The sequence below is a fragment of the Labrus mixtus genome, chromosome 9, assembly GCF_963584025.1.
Source record: "Labrus mixtus chromosome 9, fLabMix1.1, whole genome shotgun sequence".
In the NCBI taxonomy this organism is placed as follows: Eukaryota; Metazoa; Chordata; class Actinopteri; order Labriformes; family Labridae; genus Labrus; species Labrus mixtus.
The window spans coordinates 3671253-3692183 of NC_083620.1; the positions used below are offsets into that span (position 1 = coordinate 3671253).

Below are 20931 nucleotides of genomic sequence, written 5' to 3' on the forward strand. Positions count from 1 at the left end.
TATAATAGGGTTGGTTGGCCTTTTCTTGCGGAAAGACGCAGTAAACATTGGTATTTGTTTATTTTCAAAGCTTACTGGTAAGCTGCCTCCATACATTACAGCATTGTTGGAATAGTTCCTGTGATTGGCTGGTACTTAAAGTCCCCCGAGCATATTCAGATCTTGGAAAGACTGCTTTTTCATTCGATGCTCCTGATTGCTGAAATGTCATCCAACACATTTAAAAAAAATGAAGACTCTGCCCTCATATGCAGCCTTTAAGGCCCTAGTAACAGACCATTGTGCATCAATAATTTGTAACTGTTTTTAGCTGTGTTGCTGGCTGTTTTCTGGATATGTAACTGTTTTCTTTTTAGCTTATTTGTTTTCTTTTCTACTCGCTTTTATTTGTGTCCCCACTTTTATGCTGTGAGCTTGACGTCACTGTACAGGAGAGCAACCTCAGTGTCTTTCAAGTTAAAATAAATGTTTTGAATTGAGTTGCACTGCATCTTTCTGATCCACTATGAACTTTAAACTCCTTCTCTCTGCATCTGTTTCAGTCACAGCAGACTCTCAATCATAAAAAAAAAGACAATGACTCCAAGTAAAACCACCGTTTCAACTTTTATTCATATATATATATTTTTTATATATATATATTTATATACTCATGTGTTTGACTGCCACTGCTAAAAAGTGTGACTCACCACATTATCACCTGTAAGCATAAATAATAACTTTTTTTCTCTCTCTTGAAACGTGGGAGATAAAACCGACTGAAAACAGTTATGGGTCAATTTTCAGCACCGTTGAGTAGTACATTCTGTGTATTGCATCAGGATATAAAAATATACAGATATAGTGTATTGTTTGTCTTTAAAACATTCTTCTGTGTTGTTCAATGGCATGAAACAAGAGAGAAAGAAAAGACATCATGCTGACGATGAGCTTTGATACCATTATCACGTCGTGAGGCCTCTCCAGATCCGCACTGGATGGTTCCTTCAATCATTCACAGCACTTTTGAAAACATCAGTAGCAGCCACACGTCGGAGACATATTAAATTAAACACGCGTTCGAGGCGTCCTCCTCTGAAACGTGACGCTCACAGTGCCACCGGCCTCCCGACCACTTATAGAAAAAGATTGACGAGTGAAGGACGCTGATACAGGCGTGGGAGTGTTGCAGCGCAAGCAGGCCGGTGGGCTGTTAGCTCCTTGAGACCATAAAGCAGTCAGTGTCATGATAATGTCACCCCCCCCCCCCATCTTTAACAAAACATAAAAACAACAGAAATCAAAAGCAGACAAAAAATCTAAATTGCAACATGTCAGTTTGAACAGTTCGAGGCAAACGAGAAGATCGAGAGTCAAAGAAACGAAGCAAAAGGCGCGGTCGGGATGAGTGTTCAGTTTGCAGTGCATAGAGAGGGGACTTCTGAGATGGAGGTTTCACCTTTTCGGTCATGTGGGATTATTGCCCTGTGTCGGCCTCGCTCAATCACACACACAACACACACACAGAAAACACATGTACCTCCACCCGAACTGAGCAGAGTAAAGACAGAGAGAGATAGAGCAGGGCTGGTGGATCAGGTTCCTGTGGTTTCTAGAGGCTCCAGGCTGGTGTGTGTGTGTGTGTGTGTGTGTGTATGTGTGTGTGCCTTTGTGTGTGTTTGTGTGTGACATAAGTCCAAATCTATAATCCAAAGCAGGCCCCATCTTCACCAACACTTGTCATTTATTTCATTTTGTCCGTCGGTCAAAGTGCAGGCCGCCGTCCTCCAGGAAGCTTCTCGTCCAGCTCGTAGAACAGGACGTATCCGTCGCTGCTGCACACGTGGGAGGAGGACATTGGTGTTACCCTGGAAACAAGAAACAAGAAAGACATTCATACTTTAAACCCACCTATGAAATCAACAACTATATACATTAAAAAAAACTCTATCTAAAATTCAGTTTTTTATTCCAGAGACTGTATCTAAGAACATGGACGTAGCCTCTTGTATCAAAAGTGAAGTCAAAGCGGAAGTGCCTTCAATCTGCATTCTTTGGAATGGCCAGCAGGGGGCGAATGGTTGCGAAAGAAGTCGTAAGGTCCAAAGTCTTTTAAGCTGCATCCATGCTTTCCCTCACATGTGTCTTTGTCTCTTTCAGCAGAGATTTATGTTAAGATGATAGGAAACGAAGCAAAGGATTGTGGGGGATTTAGATAATATGATTAGAGACACTAGACGTTGTGTCATCACAAAGCGTCAAATGAAGGGACGTCTGCTTGTGATGACACGATCGTCAGCTCATCACCTCTGGATCAGCTGTCAGTCAGCTTTACCAGCTGATTGATTCTGCACATAATCACTCTTTTAACTCTAATAAAACATTAACAGTGTGTAAATCTGTCTGTCACCTGATTACAAACACACGCTCTGTTTTAATGTCTATCTTTTCTCCATTATTTTTTTTAACCAATATTTTTATTTGCATTTTCATTTAGTAACACAGTAACACACACATAAAAAAGACAAACATATAGACACAACATTGACAGTATAAAAACAAAACAAAACAAAAAACAACAGCAACATAAAAAAGGAGACAAGACAGCACGACAAAACATAGACAATAGTAATAATAACTTTTCTCCATTATTAAACTCGGGTTATGTTTTAAAGGTTAACTAAAGTCCAATCCGCTGCAGCGTCCAATCAATATGTAATATCCAATAAGGGGGCGTGTCTGTCACTAAAAAGTCATCCGTTTAGGCTGCTCTCGTTTATCCTCTCATCCCTCCTCAGATCTCCCTCCTCTCTCCTAGATCCTCTCTCCTCGGAGCAGCTTTAGGGGCTTTGGGACGATCCTTAAGACAGCCAGTCAGAAACTACCTCTGGTGCGAGCGAGGAGACTTCATTTAAGAGACTTGAGATGCAGCTTAAGGCTACATGACCCAAATCTGATTTCTCATCTTTGACTCAGACCTGATTTTTTATGACAGATACAGGTCAGGCCTTTAGCAATGTGACCTGAGGCTGAATGCATGACACTTTCACATTACACTCATCTCTGTTCAGGCAGGAGACACTGACACTCAATGAAAACAAACATGGAACAGTGGAGGTAGTCACTTGAGGGACAGTCTCAACGTATCCATGGCAACCATCAGGTGAAGTAACAGAGAACTGTCCTCATACATGTCTGATTTTATATATCTCCACTGTGACCTTTAAATCATTATTTCTCATTCCAATATGAGAAGACGTTGATGATGCATTAGAGTCGTGTGCACAGAAACTCAGATGTGTAATGTCACAATGTGTCCAGTGAACAAGTCTGTGATTCATTTTTAGTTGTCTACAAGATGATCCTGCATTGATAAGGGAAGTTAAAGTTGTGTGCCAGCTTTGCTGTGGTCTCTTTTGCGCGGGTAAGAGGGTAAGTTCAGGACCATGACCCCACATTTAAAAAGTAATGCAAAAAGTAAACAGACAAACATAAACACCAGATCTGAGCAGTAAGTCTGATTTAAGAATTAAGGCTTACAATGTGAACGTAGCATATTAATGTAGACAGAAAAGAAACACTGTACACACCTGGAGTCGTTGAACGTGTACCATTCTCCCGAGGTGGGGTTGCGACAGTAGGCTGTGTAGTGACCTCCTGTGGTGGTGCCTGAGTGGTTGGACACTGCATACAGGTTGTACACTGCGTTGGCTACAAACAAACAAAAACAAACTTAAAGCCTGCACTGACTCTTCTCTTTAATTACCCCACAGGAAGTTCAGACAATTTGCATATTTAAACTGAAATATTAGTGTGGTGGGTTTGTTTTCAGGAGGTCTGACACACATGGAATCATTTCAGGAAAAAAAACTCTGCCATACAAACAGATTTTGTATTTGATCACTGATGCTTAAAAACCCTAAACATTTCACTCTGTTGCATTTCAATTTTGAATTTTTAAAGTTTCTGGAGGAGCTTATAGATTCTGATTTTGGCGCCCTCTGTGGACAAAGCAGGTCTTTGCTCTCTTAGCTGATTTGGTCTTAAATATGTGTAAAAGCCACTTCTGACAAATTGTTGTATTTTATTAAGGAGTCTTATCAATCAAACCCACACTCAACAAAGGTTTATTTATTCAACAGTATACCACAGATTTCTTTAAATACATGAATATGGCCTACAGTAATAAGGTAGAAAAGCCCTCCATCCTGGTCTGCGTTATTATGTATCCCAGCACGTTTTGTGCAAAGAAGCAGTCACAATGAATAGGAGGTGAAGTTTGCAGTGGCATGCAGTGTGGGATAGAGGCTGCAGCACTTGCAGTCATGACGTTGCATGTCTCAGTATATTCTACTGGTATGACATTCACACCAGTGTAGAGGACGCAGCCAACGTCTTACCATTAAAAAAACTGTTTAAAGGTATGTAAAAGCAATGAATCTCTCTCTCTTTGTTTCTGTCGGTCATGAGGAGGCATCAGTGTTGATTTAAGTCTGTTTAATAACCAGCTTAGAAAGCTTGGATTTAATTATCAGGCATGCTCTGTGTTACTGTGAGACTGGCAAAAGTTGTGACATCACTGAACCTAAGGTAAACTAATATGTATGAAACATTATTTAAAAAAAAGTTTTCATCTCTCTTCATAGCTTTGTCAGACTTCTAACACATCAAACACGCTCTCATCACGCGGGCCACAATCACCACTGAATCAAGGACTAGCACTTACTGCTGCTTTGGGAGGCGAACTCCCGCAGGTCCAGATCTGTCACCGGGAAGTTTACAAAGGTGGAGAGTTTTCCTGTTCGTTGTCCTTCAGAGAAGCGTTTTAGGTCTGAGCAGGAGGGGGGAGTCAAGGAGAAAACACATCTGTGTCGCTATAGGGACATTCAGCAAAGACTGTATGGTAAGCAAGCGGGCGTGGGCGTGCTAATGGACTCTGCTAACACTTCCATCTGTGTTGTAAACAAACACCGCTGTCACTGCACGCCTACAGACATCTCTCCCCCGCTCGCCTCCTCACTGTGTGCCACAGATTTGATTCTCCTCCTCTGTATTTTATTTTTTTTTCTCCTTATTTCAAAATGGACGTACATCTTGTAGCTCAAACAATACTGATTTTCTGCTGTTCTCTTTAATGAGGCTGATATCTCAGAAGTTCAAAGGCGTCATGCTGAGGTGAAGAGAGAGGCAGACACATCACCCCAACCAGAGAAACAATCGGCATAAACCACAACTCTGCTAGGAATGAAATGAGTTTCTGAACGGGCCGGATTGGATCAGAATCTTCAGATTAAAGTGCTTACATCAGCATTTTTATTCTAATAAGACTACTATTCAGATCATTACAGGTCTCTTTAAATTGAGGCAAGAAACCCTGAAGAACTCATCATTAAACATTATCCATTGATCTGACAAACGTAAAATATTGACCCAATCTCGAGTAAATTTCGGAATAATTCTTGATATAAAATCATCTCCTGCGTACTACAGTGTTTCCATAACCAAAACTCCTCAGCTTCTGAATCTCCTTATGTCATGATACCACATAAATTCACAAAGAATGTATTTGACATATTTAAAATAATTTTAAAATCATTGTTGTTAGACTAGGAGTTCAACGCAGCTCGCTGCCTTCAATGCGACATTGCACAGCCTGACTATTTTCTCTCGTCTTAAATAGTGCAAAAGGGATTTTTTTTAAACAGGAATCTTCTAGAAAATTAACTTTGTACAGTCAACTGCTGACAGGAACAAAAAACAACACGAGGGAGGGAAAAAAATCCAACGCTGTCCGTGACACAAAATCATAATTAACAAGGCAGAAAAAACAACAACAACAGGAAGTGGAATAAACAGAAACCTCGATATCCAGATTGCCACAGACAACAAAATAAATCTTCTCCAGTGCGGAGCTTCTGAATCTCCTGATGTCATGAGACAACATGGTAAAAGTGAGAAGTCTGTCTTGATACAACAGCAACAAAAAACAGAAGTCTTAGAAACCCAATATTTGGTAACTTCCTGTTTTTCATGTTGCCAACATCTTGGTGCAGTTTAGACAGGGCTCTGTCTTTCAGTGGTGAAGGCTTTGTGGTAAAAAATATGACTGAAGACATTAATCTTTTTTAGCTTTGGTACGTTTCAATACAATCGATCATTAAATCAACAGATTGTATTTTTTTAACAGGTGCCATCTTAAAGTAATAAAATAACAAAAAATGTTGATGATTCTTATTAAGCTGAATAAAAAAAGTCAAACATCACTATAACATCAAGTAATCAGACACTATCTGAAAGGATACGAAGCACTAAGATCTTTGGGAACTTCTGTATCGTGAACTTCTTTGCACAGACTCTCCTGACTTCACACCTGGAACACATCTGTGGAGGAGAGACACACAGTTAGTTCAGAGTCCACGAGCAGCTTCTTTGAATCCATCAGAACCTTCATGAAGCACACAGCAACGTGTGGTTTAGGTTCAGCTTTAAAACCCTTAACCTAAAGAACTGTTCTTCAACCTTCTTCTTAACCTCTGTATCAAACCTCAAGAAAGCTGATTACATAAAAAAAAAGAGATGATATTTGATGTAGACGTCTTGTGAAGGCCTCAACGTAAGATAAAATGTAAAACCCACTCCAACATGTAAAATCAAAGTCTCCTCTTGAATGATAATCCAGGGCACCCAGCGGGATATGTGTGAAATCAAAATATGAAATATTGTATTTTAGATGGCTGACACGTTACAACTAACTTAGGCTTTCACATTCAGGGGGAACCTTTGATGTCACAGATGAAAAGCTTTTTGTTAAATCCTCATCAGCTGAAGGGAGACGGAACGGGAGGTTGGAAAATATAAAATGAAAGGGGAGGAGCTAGTTTTTATACAATTTGAGTGAGTTCACTTTCTACCCATGCAGTAAACTCTTAACATGATGAAATAGGCACACAGTATCCAAAGAGCAAATGGTGTATGATAACAAGGAAGACCCAGCAGGGCTTCTGCTCCATTGTCAACATGATTTTATATTTGTTTGTAATCACACACTCTGAGTTTTAATACTGCACAGCTGAAACAACATCAATAACTGCTTTTTGTGTTCACACATACAGCTGAACACAAACATTTCAGGGAAACTTTTCAGGAGTTCAGTGCATGTGTGAAGAGGCTTCAGCTACCCCATAGTCACTCTCCTCTCTGTAACAGTCACAGAGCTGGCCCAGAGCGCACATATACTTATATTCAGGGAGGGCATTTAATCAGTAATATGCAGTGTGACGGCTCAGGCCGCTATGGAGTCGACACATTTTCAGACGCAGAACAAACATTAAACTGATCCTGATCTGGATTCTGTTGGCTCTTACCGGCTTCTCGTCTCCGTCCAGGATGTCTTCTTTGGTGAAGAGCCGCATGCAGTCCATCAGACTCACCTCACAGTAGCCCGTCTGCACACAAACAGAGATCAGCTCCAGGTCATCAGGAAAACAAAAAACAAAGCAAACCTCTGCTCCACCTTACATTGTATCTGTTGACCCCATTTGTTAGGATATTTGTGTGTGTGTGTGTGTGTTTTAACCTTTGCGATAGGTAGAGAGAGATCCCAGAATGGGTCAAAGACGGTGGAGCAGAAGCCACAGTGCCTGCAGGTCAGAGAGCTCTTCAGTTGCCCCACAAACAGATCTGTAAGAACAGGAACATTTGATCAAAATGGAAAACATGAAGAAATACTTTTTTTTAAAGCTAATACACCATGTCCAGTCTAGACACATACAGAAATCAAATACCACTTTAACAGATGGCCTTGTAAACACATTAAACCTGATTTCATTATGTGATTTAGCGTGTCAGATTCTTTATAAACATTTTAACATCGATCCTGATGCGTCTCCACTCACCGACTATCTTGCTGTCTTCTCTCTCCAGATATTTGCTCCACATCTTCCTCCCCTTCTCTTCATCCCTGAATGTGGAGAACCTGTGAGACTTTAGACTGTTAGGGTATCAGACAGACGAGACAGACGGGGACACACTGACGGTGACAGTCAGATGTTTTGGGTTGGATACTGATCAAATTGAACTTAATCAGTTCTCTTGATTTTACAGAAAACGACTCTTAAATGTCAAATTTATTTCTCGCTTCAAATGCTTGCTAGACTGAAATTTTTTATTTTAATTTTGTATTCCTTTAATTGCATACTATCGTCTCATTTAAAATATTTGTTTTCTATTGTATTATTTGGAACAGTTTTGCCATAATTATTTTTTTTCACATTTATAAATGTCATCCTCTGATGTTTGGTTTATGCATGATATAATTTTGTTGTTGTAAAGCTGAATGATTCCTATTTGATATATCTTTTTGAGACCTGTTAGATCACTTTTCCTAAAATAAATAAATACATGCAGTGCACAAATAATCCACCAGGGGGAAGAAAACACGCTCCATAGGACCTTTGTCAGTGACATAAATGTCACTTTTCATGGATAATTTTATTAATTTTTACAAAAGATAAAGAAAGAGAACCATTCAAATTCTTCCTGATACTTCAAATAGGCAACAAAATAATCACTTTTATTTTGTCTTATATAATAATACAATAATATCATGTTTATTATTTAAATCACGTGGATCAAATTTTTTACAACAGGTATTTTGCCAATTATCTGTTTTTGCACTTCATGCATTATAACATTTTTAACACTGGTCACTTCACACGGTCTGCTTCAGAGAAATCTCAGACCATGACCAGTCAGTCAAACTAAGTATTTAACACAGATGTGTAAAAAGGTCTGGAATGACCTTCCTGCTAAAATCTCGTATGTAAAATCTGCCATCCCATTTAAATCCCTTTTTAAACTTTCTTTTTCTAAACTAAGCTTTTATTTCTTCTTTCGGTAAATATCATTACATCTATATTTTATTGACTTTTTTTTCCAGCTGACTTTCCGTGCAGACGTGTGTTAGTACAGATACACAAACACAAACACTGGATGTCGGGCAGGTTACTTACGGCAGGTGGTCAAAGTCATCGGCGGTTCCTCTCGGCCTGACGGTGACCCTGTTGACCTCGTTGTGAAGACCGTCCAGGAGGAATCGCAGGAACTCCTGAGCGTCCTGTTGGCTGCAGGACACAGTCAAAATTAGGAATCAGCTGATGTTCTGCTATTAATGGACTTTTTGCTCTTGTTGTCATGTTATCATGAGAAGAAAACCATTCTAAATACTCCTAAAGCAGGGCACACACTAAGATGATCGCACGACTTTGGACCAAAGTCTCCATAATGGTTCTAAAGATTATCTGTACAGATCTTCCAGTGGTGTGAGGCGTTATTAGAGTGATGGAGGAACATCTAAATAGTTTAATCTATCATTATTTGTCCTCATGTGTGGGCTCGCTCACATTTTCAAGATCTGTAAAGTCTTGACTTGTCTGCCAGGCTGAAAGATGAATGCCACTTTACAAATGTGTGAGTGAAGCAGAGCTTACCTGTATCTGACGAATCTGGGAGCATATCTCTGGATCTGAGTTCTGAATTCAGACGGGCTGACTGCCTCGCTGCTCGACGACGTCCACATGTTCTGAATCAGCTTGGCAAATTCTACAACAACAAACATAATCGAGTTATACATAGAAATCAACAACAAAGACAAACTCAACAATGAGACAGAGGCTGCTTTCACATGTGCACTCCTGAACATGTCAGACAGACTGCCCCTGAAATATTCTTGAGTTTATTGTTATTTATCAATTAGTGATTGGATGCACCTGTGGAGGTGACCGCGTGTAGAGAAACTCAACATGCATGTCTCACTTTGTACTGGAAAAAGTCAGAGATGGATTGAAATGTCTGCACAAATTGTTTTAGTCTCTTCTGCCCAACTATGGTTTCAAAAATACTCTTCATGTAGTGGTTGGAGAACATTTCTCCATTTTTTCCTCAACTTGAGAAACTCTTCATCCTGGTAGAAGTCCTCCTCCCTACTCCTAACAGTTTGACACCTTAGGAGCTCTCTGAAGGGCAAAGACACTTTGTGAATAACTTTCATCTTTACAACGATCTAGTCCTAACTTTGAGGGGAAATTCTTAGAAAATGTCATGAAGAATTTTCTCACTAGGAGCAGCTCTCAGTACTTGGGAGACTTTGTGAATCACTTTTATCTTTATGAGGATCTAGTACTGACTTTGAAGGGAAATTCTTTTAAAAATTATTTCACAATTCTAAGAATTTTCTTGGAATTTTCTTCCCTAGGAGCAGCTCTTAGTACTTGTGAATCAAGCCCCAGGAGTTTACTACAAGTGTGAAAGCATGAAGAGATAACATTTCACAAATAAGCTGGTAACGCTTCATTACCAAAACCTTCGGTCCAGTGTGCTCTTAGTTTGCTCTCTCTCTTTTTGACTTGCAGCAGCTTTTGGTTAAAAATATGACTGAAAAGCTTCTGTACTTTTCTTTACTATTGATCATTTTAATAATAGAGAGAGAGTTTTTTGGCCTCCCTGTTGTTGATGTGACAACTGGATTCTTGAAAAAGTGTACTGTCCATTCCAGCCCTTACATGTGGAGCTATTTGTTGTGTTATGTTCATCTCTGCAGTTTCCATGTTTATCTAAAATAGTACTGATTGAGGTTATGTACATTTTCATGTAAAGGGTTAAAGACACAGAACAATTCTGTGTGTCTCACCAGGCTTCCAAATGGTAAATGGACTTGAGCTTATACAGCGCTTTTCTAGTCTTTTGAGTACTCAAAGTGCTTTTACACTGCATGTCACACCTACACATTCACACACTGATGGTAGAGGTCGCTATGTAGTATCATCCATCAGAAGTAACTAATCCCATTCTTACACCACCACCGAAGCAGCGGGAGCAATTAAGCAGTGTCTTGCCCAAGGACACATCGGACATGTTGCCCAGCTGGGTTGAGGTTGAGAGGCGATGACTCTACCAACTGAGCCACAGTTGCCCAAAGACAAACACATCTTCCCAACACGTCCTCTGAGGTGTGTTTAATCCAGAGGTAAAGAGAGACTGAGTGTGTTGCGGTGTGTGTTTTGGACTCTAGGGGGCCCGAGCGTCCTGTCTCACCTTGCATGAGGGCTGTGTTGGTGCGGCTGTTGTTGTTAAGGTCTCTGCGGTGCGAGTTGTGCAGGCAGTAGTCTCGCAGGTTTTGTGTGTTGCTGAGACACTGCAGGATACTGTTCATGAAACACTGCGAGGAGAAAAAAAACACACACACATCACAAACACATTGATCAAAAGTTCTATCTTTTATCTTTCAGTGAGGAAGCTTAGAGAAAAAAAAATTCTATTTAAAATTGAATTTCACCGTTGCCTTGACAATCCAAATTTTCCCCTGAAATATTTGAATTTTGTCGGTCATATCGACAATAAATATTTGCATGTTCATTTACATTTACTTGTAAAAACAAAAAAATAATCCACCAGTCTTGTTTTGATTGATTTAGAATATTCATAATTTCTTAATATTCGACCTGGTTGCTCATCTTTATGCTTTCTTTAGCACATTTAGGGAAAAGATGTAAATTATCAGGAAGAATTCTGAATAACATTATTGATGACAGATGAGAAGATTGAAAGAAGGTAGGACATCTCATATCAATTAGCTCAGTCCAACGCTGAGAAAATGTCACCGCAAGCATCTTGCAAAGTCTTACTTTACACATTGTTTATTTAATCAGTGCAAGAGTTGAGCTGCCAGATGAGCTAACAGCTGGTTAGCTTAGCTTAGCATAAAGACTGCAAACAGGGATACACCTAGCCTGGCTCCACCCAGAGGTAAACATCCTCTTCTCAGCACCTTTTAAAACCAAATACAATACTTGTGTCTGTTAAATTGATCTTTATTTAGAAAGAAAAAGACAGAGTGAGGCCTGGTGTGATGATTTGTATGAGGAAGTATCACAGTCACAAAGACAGCACAGTGTATACTCCCAGCACATGTCCACATGAGACACGTGCAATCAGGTAAGACCAGGCTGAGAGTTTGCCCCGGTCCACAGTTCAGAGCCACACACACATACGCACACACACACTCACACACTCACACATACACACTGGCATCAACACACGTTTATTTTAGGAGCTGTCCTCCTGCTTGTTGCCTGGTAGACGGTTACACTCTTGTGTGGACTCAACAAAATGTTATCAGTGTAAACCCAAACAGATCATAAAAATTGAATGAAGACTTCTCCCTACTCTTTAAATGTCATTTTTCACTTTATGGATACTATTCCCCAAATTTACACTGAGGCAATTTTTCATCTGAAATCATGCATTAAGGTGGGAAGATTAATGTCACGCTGCTTGTTAATGTTTTGGCCACATATGAACCGTTAAGGGAGCGGATGTGCCGCTGATTGTTTACTTTCAGCAGCTACACGTGTAGCTACACCTGGCGCTCACCCAGTGAAATGTTGTTTGAGTCACAGGCAGCTCGACACGGTGAGCTTTGGTCAAATTAAAAGTTAGTCACAGAGCAGCTCATGTAGACTACACGTAACATTGAACATTGTTAGAAATGTCTGATGATGTTTAAGTAACACAATAACAATGAAGCCACATGTTTGTTAGTGAAGTTAACAAAGAGCTTCTGTTGCTCCACCTGTTCCCTCTCTTTACGTTTCCTACTGTGTGTGTGTGTGTGTGTGTGTGTGTGTGTGTGTGTGTGTGTGTGTGTGTGTGTGTGTGTGTGTGTCAGAGCTCCTATGAAAGCGCTGCATACACTGTGTGATCAAAGTAGGGTGGGTTTTCAGATAACGACTTAAAGAAAAAAAAATAAAAATTGAATGGATGAACATAAAAGGGCACAGCATTAATCTGGCATCATTTCTTTTTTATTTTTATATAAAATATATCCAAGAAAGAAAATCTCAGCTTTTTCCAATCTTTTTCGCTCCCTAAGTCAATGGTCAGTATCTATGGAGTTATCTTGAGTATTTGTTGTTGAGATTTTTGTTTTTAAAAATGCCCTTCCTGGGATGACCATAGCAAATACGCTTGGGCCCTGTGTCCACCTAGCGTTTCTATTGGCTGTCACTCTGGAGGCTTGGATGAAAACGCTGCAGTTGTGTTGTCTCTATGACAACAGTCTGTTAAAAATGCCCGCTGTATGACTGACACTGTTCTGTTCCTTTTTACTTAATGTTTCATAGCTGAGATCATTTTCCCCTTTGCTATGAGCATTAAACGTAGGATGCTTGACTCCCTACTTTGTCTGGAGACAGAGCGAGGAGGATGTGGGTACAGGGCATGATGCGTTAGGAGACAAAAATACATGATGTCATATATTATGATAAGAGCATCGGTGACAACAACAGTTCCTTTGCACAAAGAAGGCGGAGCACTCTGAAAAAAGACACTGAGCTTTTTCTTAGGGCGACTGCCTACTGCTGCAACCACCTCAACTTATTGAAAACTATTTTAAAAAGATCCTGGCACTCAGAAAAAAAGTCTAGGTGGACACAGGGCCTGAGGCTATAAGCTATGAACTGTGTGAGTGTTTAAATGAGGTGAGCGATCATTGAACATGGCAGCTGTACTTACAGTGTTTCCAAGGTTCTTCAAACCCACCAGGCCTTGAGCACTCTTTGAATTCTGAAAGAAAAGCAAAAAGATTTACAAATTAATTTATGATTCAATTTGTCATTCTCCTTACTGACAAAAAAGTGCAGCTCTTCAAGCCCACAACAAGTACATCAATATATCAAAAAACTTCCTGTAAAAACGACCTTTAAATACAAGAAGCCTGCTGACAACATACACAAATGTTGAATAAAAACAACCAAAGATTAAGAATGAGGGATAAAAGTAAAGGAGCAGCTTATATTTAGCAGCACATCTCGAGTTAGGTGTCACTTTTGAAGGAGGGAAACAACTGATAGACCTGAGTAATGCTTAAAAGAATGAATGACCCATGATTTAGTGCTGAATTCATAAATCATGCATTACTTTTGGATACAATTTATGACTAGCAAACAATGCTACAGACTGCCGGTCCTTTTTCTGCACGCTCTTAGTTTTGCTACATTTTGCATTAAACCTCATACTTGAGAGATCACAACAGGAACAGCTGATCACTCAAATCACGCTCAAATGTTTTAAAAATCGGAGCTGTTTAGTTTTTCCAATTTTATGAAATGTACTATTGATGAAGATTGTCATCGGACCACTTTGTGAATAAAGTGTTGAGTTTCTGTTTGACAAAAGAAGCGTCCCAAAAGTTGTTACTAGATGAATTATCAACACTTTAATGTCTGACACCTCCAGCTGTGTTTAAGGCGGGGTTTATATGTTATCAGAGTGAAGCTGGACATGTGACAAAGATATGATCTTGTACATGTTGTCATTCAATGTGTGTGTGTGTGTGTGTGTGTGTGTGTGTGTGTGTGTGTGTGTGTGTGTGTGAGTGTGTGTGTGTGTGTGTGTGTGTGTGTGTGAGTGTGTCCTGGAATGACGGACAGGAGCTTTATTTTCTTGGTGAGCGTTATCTGCAGAGAGGAACTTGTTTCTGTTATCAGTCTCTTCCTCTCTTGATTATCGCTCCCAGGTGGCAAAGACCTGATCAACAACTGAAGATAAGACAAAAACCTGCACCTTGACGGGTTTTTTATTCTGCGCTGCAGCTTTAAATGTTATTCATGCTCAGGGCGACAAACCAGCAGAACATCTGATCTGAGTGCAACCCAACAGATGGCAGAGCACATTACCATGATGTCGAAAATCTTATAATGGTACAAATGCTCTGCAGAACTTATGTCATCACTTGCTGCAGTTGGATTTCATTACATAAGTTGAGTGGTTATATAATGAGTAGCTGGAGGAAGAGTTAACAAAGAACACGGGGGCGGATAAGAAATGCACTCCTGCCCCTCCACTGAGGAGCAGCGACAATTCAAGAAAACAACAGCTCTGCCAAATTGAAGTCACTTTTTTTTTTTTTTTTTAAACCAAAGTGCTCCACCTCTGTCTAAAAAAATAATCCCGTCGCTTAGTTGTCAAAAACATCTTCGTCCACATGAAAACACAAAACGTACTGTTACAGCTGTCATGAGCATGCCAAGTCAAAAAACGCCATCATTCTCACCAATGACCATTTCAGTTACAGGTTGTCCGTTCAGGCGTCTCTGCACGTCAACATAGTGGGAGAGTAACTGTGTCTGTACAATATGTGTAAGCATTAAAAGTCCAGTCAGCATTAACACCAGCACTAGTTTGGTTAAGTCAGCCATCGCACTAATCTCATGTAAAAAAAAGTGTCGCACAAAGACACTCCACAGAGGAGAAACCGGCGCACAGTGTGTCTTTACAAGCCCAAAACTATTTTCCCCATCTACACATAAACTCCTGAAACAGAGTTTCAGAAAATCTTCACCCAGGAAGGAGGTGCATGCGTTTTCAGAGACCTATAGGACGAGGTTTGTTTGTGTTGTAAAAAAAAAAAGCCGATATGCACGCAGCTATATTTGTAAATGATCTAAATATTTATCAATGTAAACAAACATCCATGGTGCAGGCCGACTGTCGTCCTTCTTAAGGGTTCACATGATCTGTGGCATGTTCGCGTGTTCATCAGTGATGTTCTGAGTGCCGATGCAGGAAATGCTTTTTACAGTTACATAAATAACCTCAGCTCTCTGGCTCTCATTCACGGGGGGAGAATTAATCTACAGTTTAATTAACTCTGGCTTATCTAAATCCTCGTTTCTGTGAATTTCACTGTGAATAAATCACTTGATTAGCAACTGCCTTATAACATAAACACACACACACACACTTTCTGTTGGGTGCAGCTTGATGAACAGTAATGGGACTGTGATATGACAGCATGCAGAGAAATCCTCTCTAGTCACATTAAACTCTCTCTCTCTCCCTCTCTCACTCTCTCTCTCCCTCTCTCCCTCCCTCTCTCTCTCCCTCCATCTCTCTCCCTCCCTCCCTCCCTCTCTCTCTCTCCCTCCCTCCCTCCCTCTCTCTCTCTCTCTCTCTCCCTCCCTCTCTCCCTCCCTCTCTCACTCTCTCTCTCTCCCTCTCCCTCCCTCTCTCTCTCCCTCCATCTCTCTCCCTCCCTCTCTCTCTCTGTCCCTCCCTCCCTCTCTTCCTCTCTCTCCCTCTCCCTCTCTCTCCCTCTCCCTCTCTCTCCCTCCCTCTCTTCCTCTCTCTCCCTCCCTCTCTCTCTCACACCTCTGGAATGTCTGTCTACCTTTGCTGCACTCTGCTGAGTAACGCCACAGCTCGTCTCAAAAATAGCAGCTTTGCTTTTAATAACGTTGGCTGGTTGCCACAATTGGCCGATCCTTGGGCCCGACCTGACAGACGTCACAGCGACGGGACAACGTAACAGCTCTGTCTCCGTAGCAACGCTATTCTTATTTTTTCACAGGATGGGAAAAGCCAGAGGACATGGTGACACGACAGTGACACTGAGTGTGTGTGTGTGTGACTCAGTGTGAGAAGAGGGTGACTTTTACACTTAGACTCAATCTGAAAACAGAGATCCTTTGTTCTGATTTGAACTTTCCATGTAGAAAAAAGGTTGATTTAGTTTTTAACTGAAGAATTTACTAATTTAAACGCATCATGGGACACGTAATCTAGCATCTAAAACAAAAAATCCTGTGAGTACGTCATTTTTGGTATGTCAACAGCTCCTCTAGGGTGAAGCTGCATTTACAAACTGTTGAGCAAAACATCCTAAACAGATCTGGATGTGATATTTTATTCTGGTCTGGATTTAAGTATGAGAAATGTTCTGGTAGTCTTAGTAGTATCGTCCAATCAGGTATCAGTAGGCTTTGGTGTATGCAAGAAAATCAGTCCGTAAGGAGAACAAAAGCAGACGGAATGCAATCTGCTATAATGACATCCTGACTCCTATCAGCAGTATCCAACAATTATTTATTTATCTCTATTAACAGATATGTGCATGCAAGTTATGACAAAGAGTAAGTTTACCTGCTCTTTGGCACCATACAAATAAAGACTGATTGAAATGCAGCTGGTGGCCCAGTGGTTAGTGTGCACGTCCCATGTATGGAGGCTATAGTCCTCAATGCGGGCGGCCAGGTTCGAATCCGACCTGTGGCTCCTTTCCCGCATGTCAATCCCCACTCTCTTTCTCTCCCTGATTTCCGTCTCTGTCCACTGTCCTATCTCTCCATTAAGGGCACAAAAGCCCAAAAATAAATCTTTAAAAAAAAAAGAAAAAAAAGAAATGCAGCTTACACACTGTTGTAGATAAATAACGTATACCTTAATGATAAATCTGTTTTACGCTGTTGCAAAAGCCAATCAGCATTATATTTCCTGACATCCTTGAATACATCAGAAACGACCGATCTGACCTCTACTCAACATTTTAAAAGTCGTTCTCTTCTCCTCTTGATGACAGACCTGACAAAGATTCACTTTTTACCTTTTACAAATCTGCATCATGGTGTTATTTCAGCAAACTTGAGACTGTTAATGTGAGTAAATCACAAGAAAATCTGTTTCTTCAGGTTCATACTGCTAAAGTAATCCAGAGTGAAGCCTCTGTGTGCCTTACTATTTAGGGCTAAACTAAGACTCACCACAGACAGATGAACAGGCGCTCCTATGGGAGATTTAATGATGGATATTTACATTACTATGGATCTGAACACACAGTCTCCTCTGTAACAGCTGATCAGAGTGTAAACAATGCAGCGCACAGAGAAGGAAGTCTTGGCTGGAGGTCATGTATTGCTTTCAACAAGCATTATTTGATGTCTTTGTGAGGTAATTTCTCCTTCTGCATGTGGATGCCACAGACGACAGGCTCAGGCTAAGTTCCCAGTAGCCTGTAGCATGCCTGTAACGACAGCTCAATGTGTTCTGCACATTCTGCTGGGATTCATCAGGAGGCAGGATAAACCAGAGTAGAATGGGATTAAAGCACGTAAAACCATTCAATAAAATGAAGTGTACAGTGTAAATAGGTGCTGCATTGTTGATCTTAGAGTTAGTGTTCATTTGAAGGTCTAATATCTCGATCTGATTCTTTCTTAGCAAAGGGGTGTTTTACATTTAATGCACAAACAATCTGCCCAAAGTGCATTGAATTTTTTATAAAGATGTGTTTTCCATATATTAACTTTGTTGCCTTTTCAGTCAAGAATATTTAATGTAACAGAGAGATGTAAAAGATCTGAAGAAAAGCTTTAGGGGGTTTCAAACTCTTTGAACTCTACAAGTAAAAAATAAACCTCCACGACTTCATTCATTTGTGTTTTTGCTTATTGTGATGTCATTTCTTGGCAAACAATTCAAATGCATTGCATCTGTGAAACTATGTAACTGCACTGTGTTGCAGGAGCTCTGTGTAAGTCAAACCATTGTCTAGTTTGACCATAATTTCAAATTCAGGCAGGAGTTCATGCTCTACTAACGTTCAAGTTGTTGCACCAGCTGAGATAGTTCCAACGTAGGCAGCAGTTACACCTTTAATCTTTCACCTAGCTCCTAGTAGGTGTAAAGTCCTCCGTAAAAATACGGTTGTCATGGTGATGGGTTAAAAAGGTGGGATAACTTGGAGGGTGAGGAGGAGCAGAGAGTTTTACCGGCTGCTTGGTGTCAGTAGTGTGTTCTTTGTGATAGATTACATCCCTCAGAAATGTCAACTTTGTATTTACTGCTGCTTTAGTCTTCCATGAGCCGAGATCATTATATCCGGCTAACAATAGAGTACGGTTAAATGACATTATGCTCTAGGTGCAGATTTTACCACTAGATTCCACTGTATTTATTTGACACTAGCTGTAGAGTCAGACTGCAGGTTTTAGTTATCACCTACTCTTGATTCTTTGTCATATTTGACAAAACAGAACAGAAGTTGTTTTCAGCCGTTTACAGACAATTACTGTTAAATCAGGAATATAATCTCACCAGTATGTAAGACTAAGTCTCTTCTTGAGGTTCTCTGAAATTCAAAAACGTTGCCACTGTCTTCCAGTGTCCACAACATGCAGTTTCTCTGCAGCTGTGCAGCTCTTTACCGTCTGTTTTCACTATGGAGAGTTTGTAATCCTACTAGCCACCTGCACAGCGTTGAGCTCTCAACCTGCCGTCACGCTGATAGTTGTGAAGTACAGACCCACAGCCTGCAAGTTTCTCTGCCCACCTCCTCTTGTCACTTGTTGTCTTTAATTGAGGAGTCTTTTCAATCAAACCAGCACTCCACAAGCTTTATTTACTGAACAGTGTAGCCGATATTAGCAGCCAGGTTTTACAACCTCTCTTCCTGCAGGACTCAGGACTGTGGATTAACATGTTGGTTACTTTTTACCAAGAAACAAAGGAACTGATCAATGATTTAAGTCTCCCTCTCAGACAGGCTCTGGAGGACAGGATATTATAAACTTTTGCAACACCCTGAGTAAACAAACTTAGCTGAAACAGAACACTCTGCTATCTACGAATTGACCCCAAAGACATGAACTATGACCAAAACCAGTCTCTGCAAAGTCGTAAAATTGACCATCTGTTTAAGGACTGCTGAAGAACTGAATTAAACCACAGCTTTCAATTCTGCATCAAATGAACATTTACAGTGGGTACGGAAAGTATTCAGACCCCTTTACATTTTTCACTCTTTGTTTCATTGCAGCCATTTGCTAAAATCAAAAAAGTTAATTGTATTTCTCATTAATGTACACTCAGCACCCCATCTTGACAGAAAAAAACAGAAATGTAGAAATTTTTGCAAATTTATTAAAAAAGAAAAACTGAAATATTACATGGTCATAAGTATTCAGACCCTTTGCTGTGACACTCATATTTAACTCACATGCTGTCCATTTATTCTGATCCTCCTTGAGATGGTCCTGCTCCTTCATTGGAGTCCAGCTGTGTTTAATTAAACTGATTGGACTTGATTAGGAAAGGCACACACCTGTCTATATAAGACCTTACAGCTCACAGTGCACGTCAGAGCAAATGAGAATCATGAGGTCGAAGGAACTGCCCAAGGAGTTCAGAGACAGAATTGTGGCAAGGCACATATCTGGCCAAGGTTACAAAAGAATTTCTGCAGCACTCAAGGTTCCTAAGAGCACAGTGGCCTCCATAATCCTTAAATGGAAGAAGTTTGGGACGACCAGAACTCTTCCTAGACCTGGCCGTCCAGCCAAACTGAGCAATCGTGGGAGAAGAGCCTTGGTGAGAGAGGTAAAGAAGAACCCAAAGATCACTGTGGCTGAGCTCCAGAGATGCAGTAGGGAGATGGGAGAAAGTTCCACAAAGTCAACTATCACTGCAGCCCTCCACCAGTCGGGGCTTTATGGCAGAGTGGCCCGACGGAAGCCTCTCCTCAGTGCAAGACATATGAAAGCCTGCATAGAGTTTGCCAAAAAACACATGAAGGACTCCCAGACTATGAGAAAGAAGATTCTCTGGTCTGATGAGACCAAGATTGAACTTTTTGGCTTTAATTCTAAGCGGTATGTGTGGAGAAAACCAGGCACTGCTCATCACCTGCCCAATACAATCCCAACAGTGAAACATGGTGGTGGTGGCAGCATCATGCTATGGGGGTGTTTTTCAGCTGCAGGGACAGGACAACTGGTTGCAATTGAAGGAAAGATGAATGCAGCCAAGTACAGAGATATCCTGAAAGAAAACCTCTTCCAGAGTGCTCAGGACCTCAGACTGGGCCGAAGGTTTACCTTCCAACAAGACAATGACCCTAAGCACACAGTCAACTCTGTGACCATTCTTGACTGGCCCAGCCAGAGCCCTGACCTAAACCCAATTGAGCATCTCTGGAGAGACCTGAAAATGGCTGTCCACCAACGTTCATCATCCAACCTGACAGAACTGGAGAGGATCTGCAAGGAAGAATGGCAGAGGATCCCCAAATCCAGGTGTGAAAAACTTGTTGCATCATTCCCAAGAAGACTCATGGCTGTACTA

At 40.7% G+C, this 20931-nt stretch overlaps 1 protein-coding gene across 7 annotated transcripts in view; it reads right to left on the reverse strand.

The window, feature by feature from the left end:
* Positions 1–587: 587 nt before the first annotated feature.
* The window catches only part of usp2a (ubiquitin specific peptidase 2a), a 54484-nt gene continuing 34140 nt past the window's right edge, over positions 588–20931 (reverse strand). For 5 of the 7 annotated variants that reach the window (XM_061045995.1, XM_061045997.1, XM_061045994.1 and 2 more), the window contains 11 exons: positions 13549–13599; positions 11071–11194; positions 9468–9579; positions 8991–9101; positions 7875–7954; positions 7556–7659; positions 7344–7424; positions 6282–6360; positions 4706–4810; positions 3570–3690; positions 588–1847 (listed from right to left, as the gene is read on the reverse strand). In XM_061045995.1, coding sequence (XP_060901978.1) covers positions 1745–1847; positions 3570–3690; positions 4706–4810; positions 6282–6360; positions 7344–7424; positions 7556–7659; positions 7875–7954; positions 8991–9101; positions 9468–9579; positions 11071–11194; positions 13549–13599 — 1071 coding nt within the window. In that variant the 3' untranslated portion in view covers positions 588–1744. The remainder of the gene's footprint in view (positions 1848–3569; positions 3691–4705; positions 4811–6281; positions 6361–7343; positions 7425–7555; positions 7660–7874; positions 7955–8990; positions 9102–9467; positions 9580–11070; positions 11195–13548; positions 13600–20931) is intronic. The other 2 variants (XM_061045998.1, XM_061046000.1) reach the window with 1 other exon arrangement.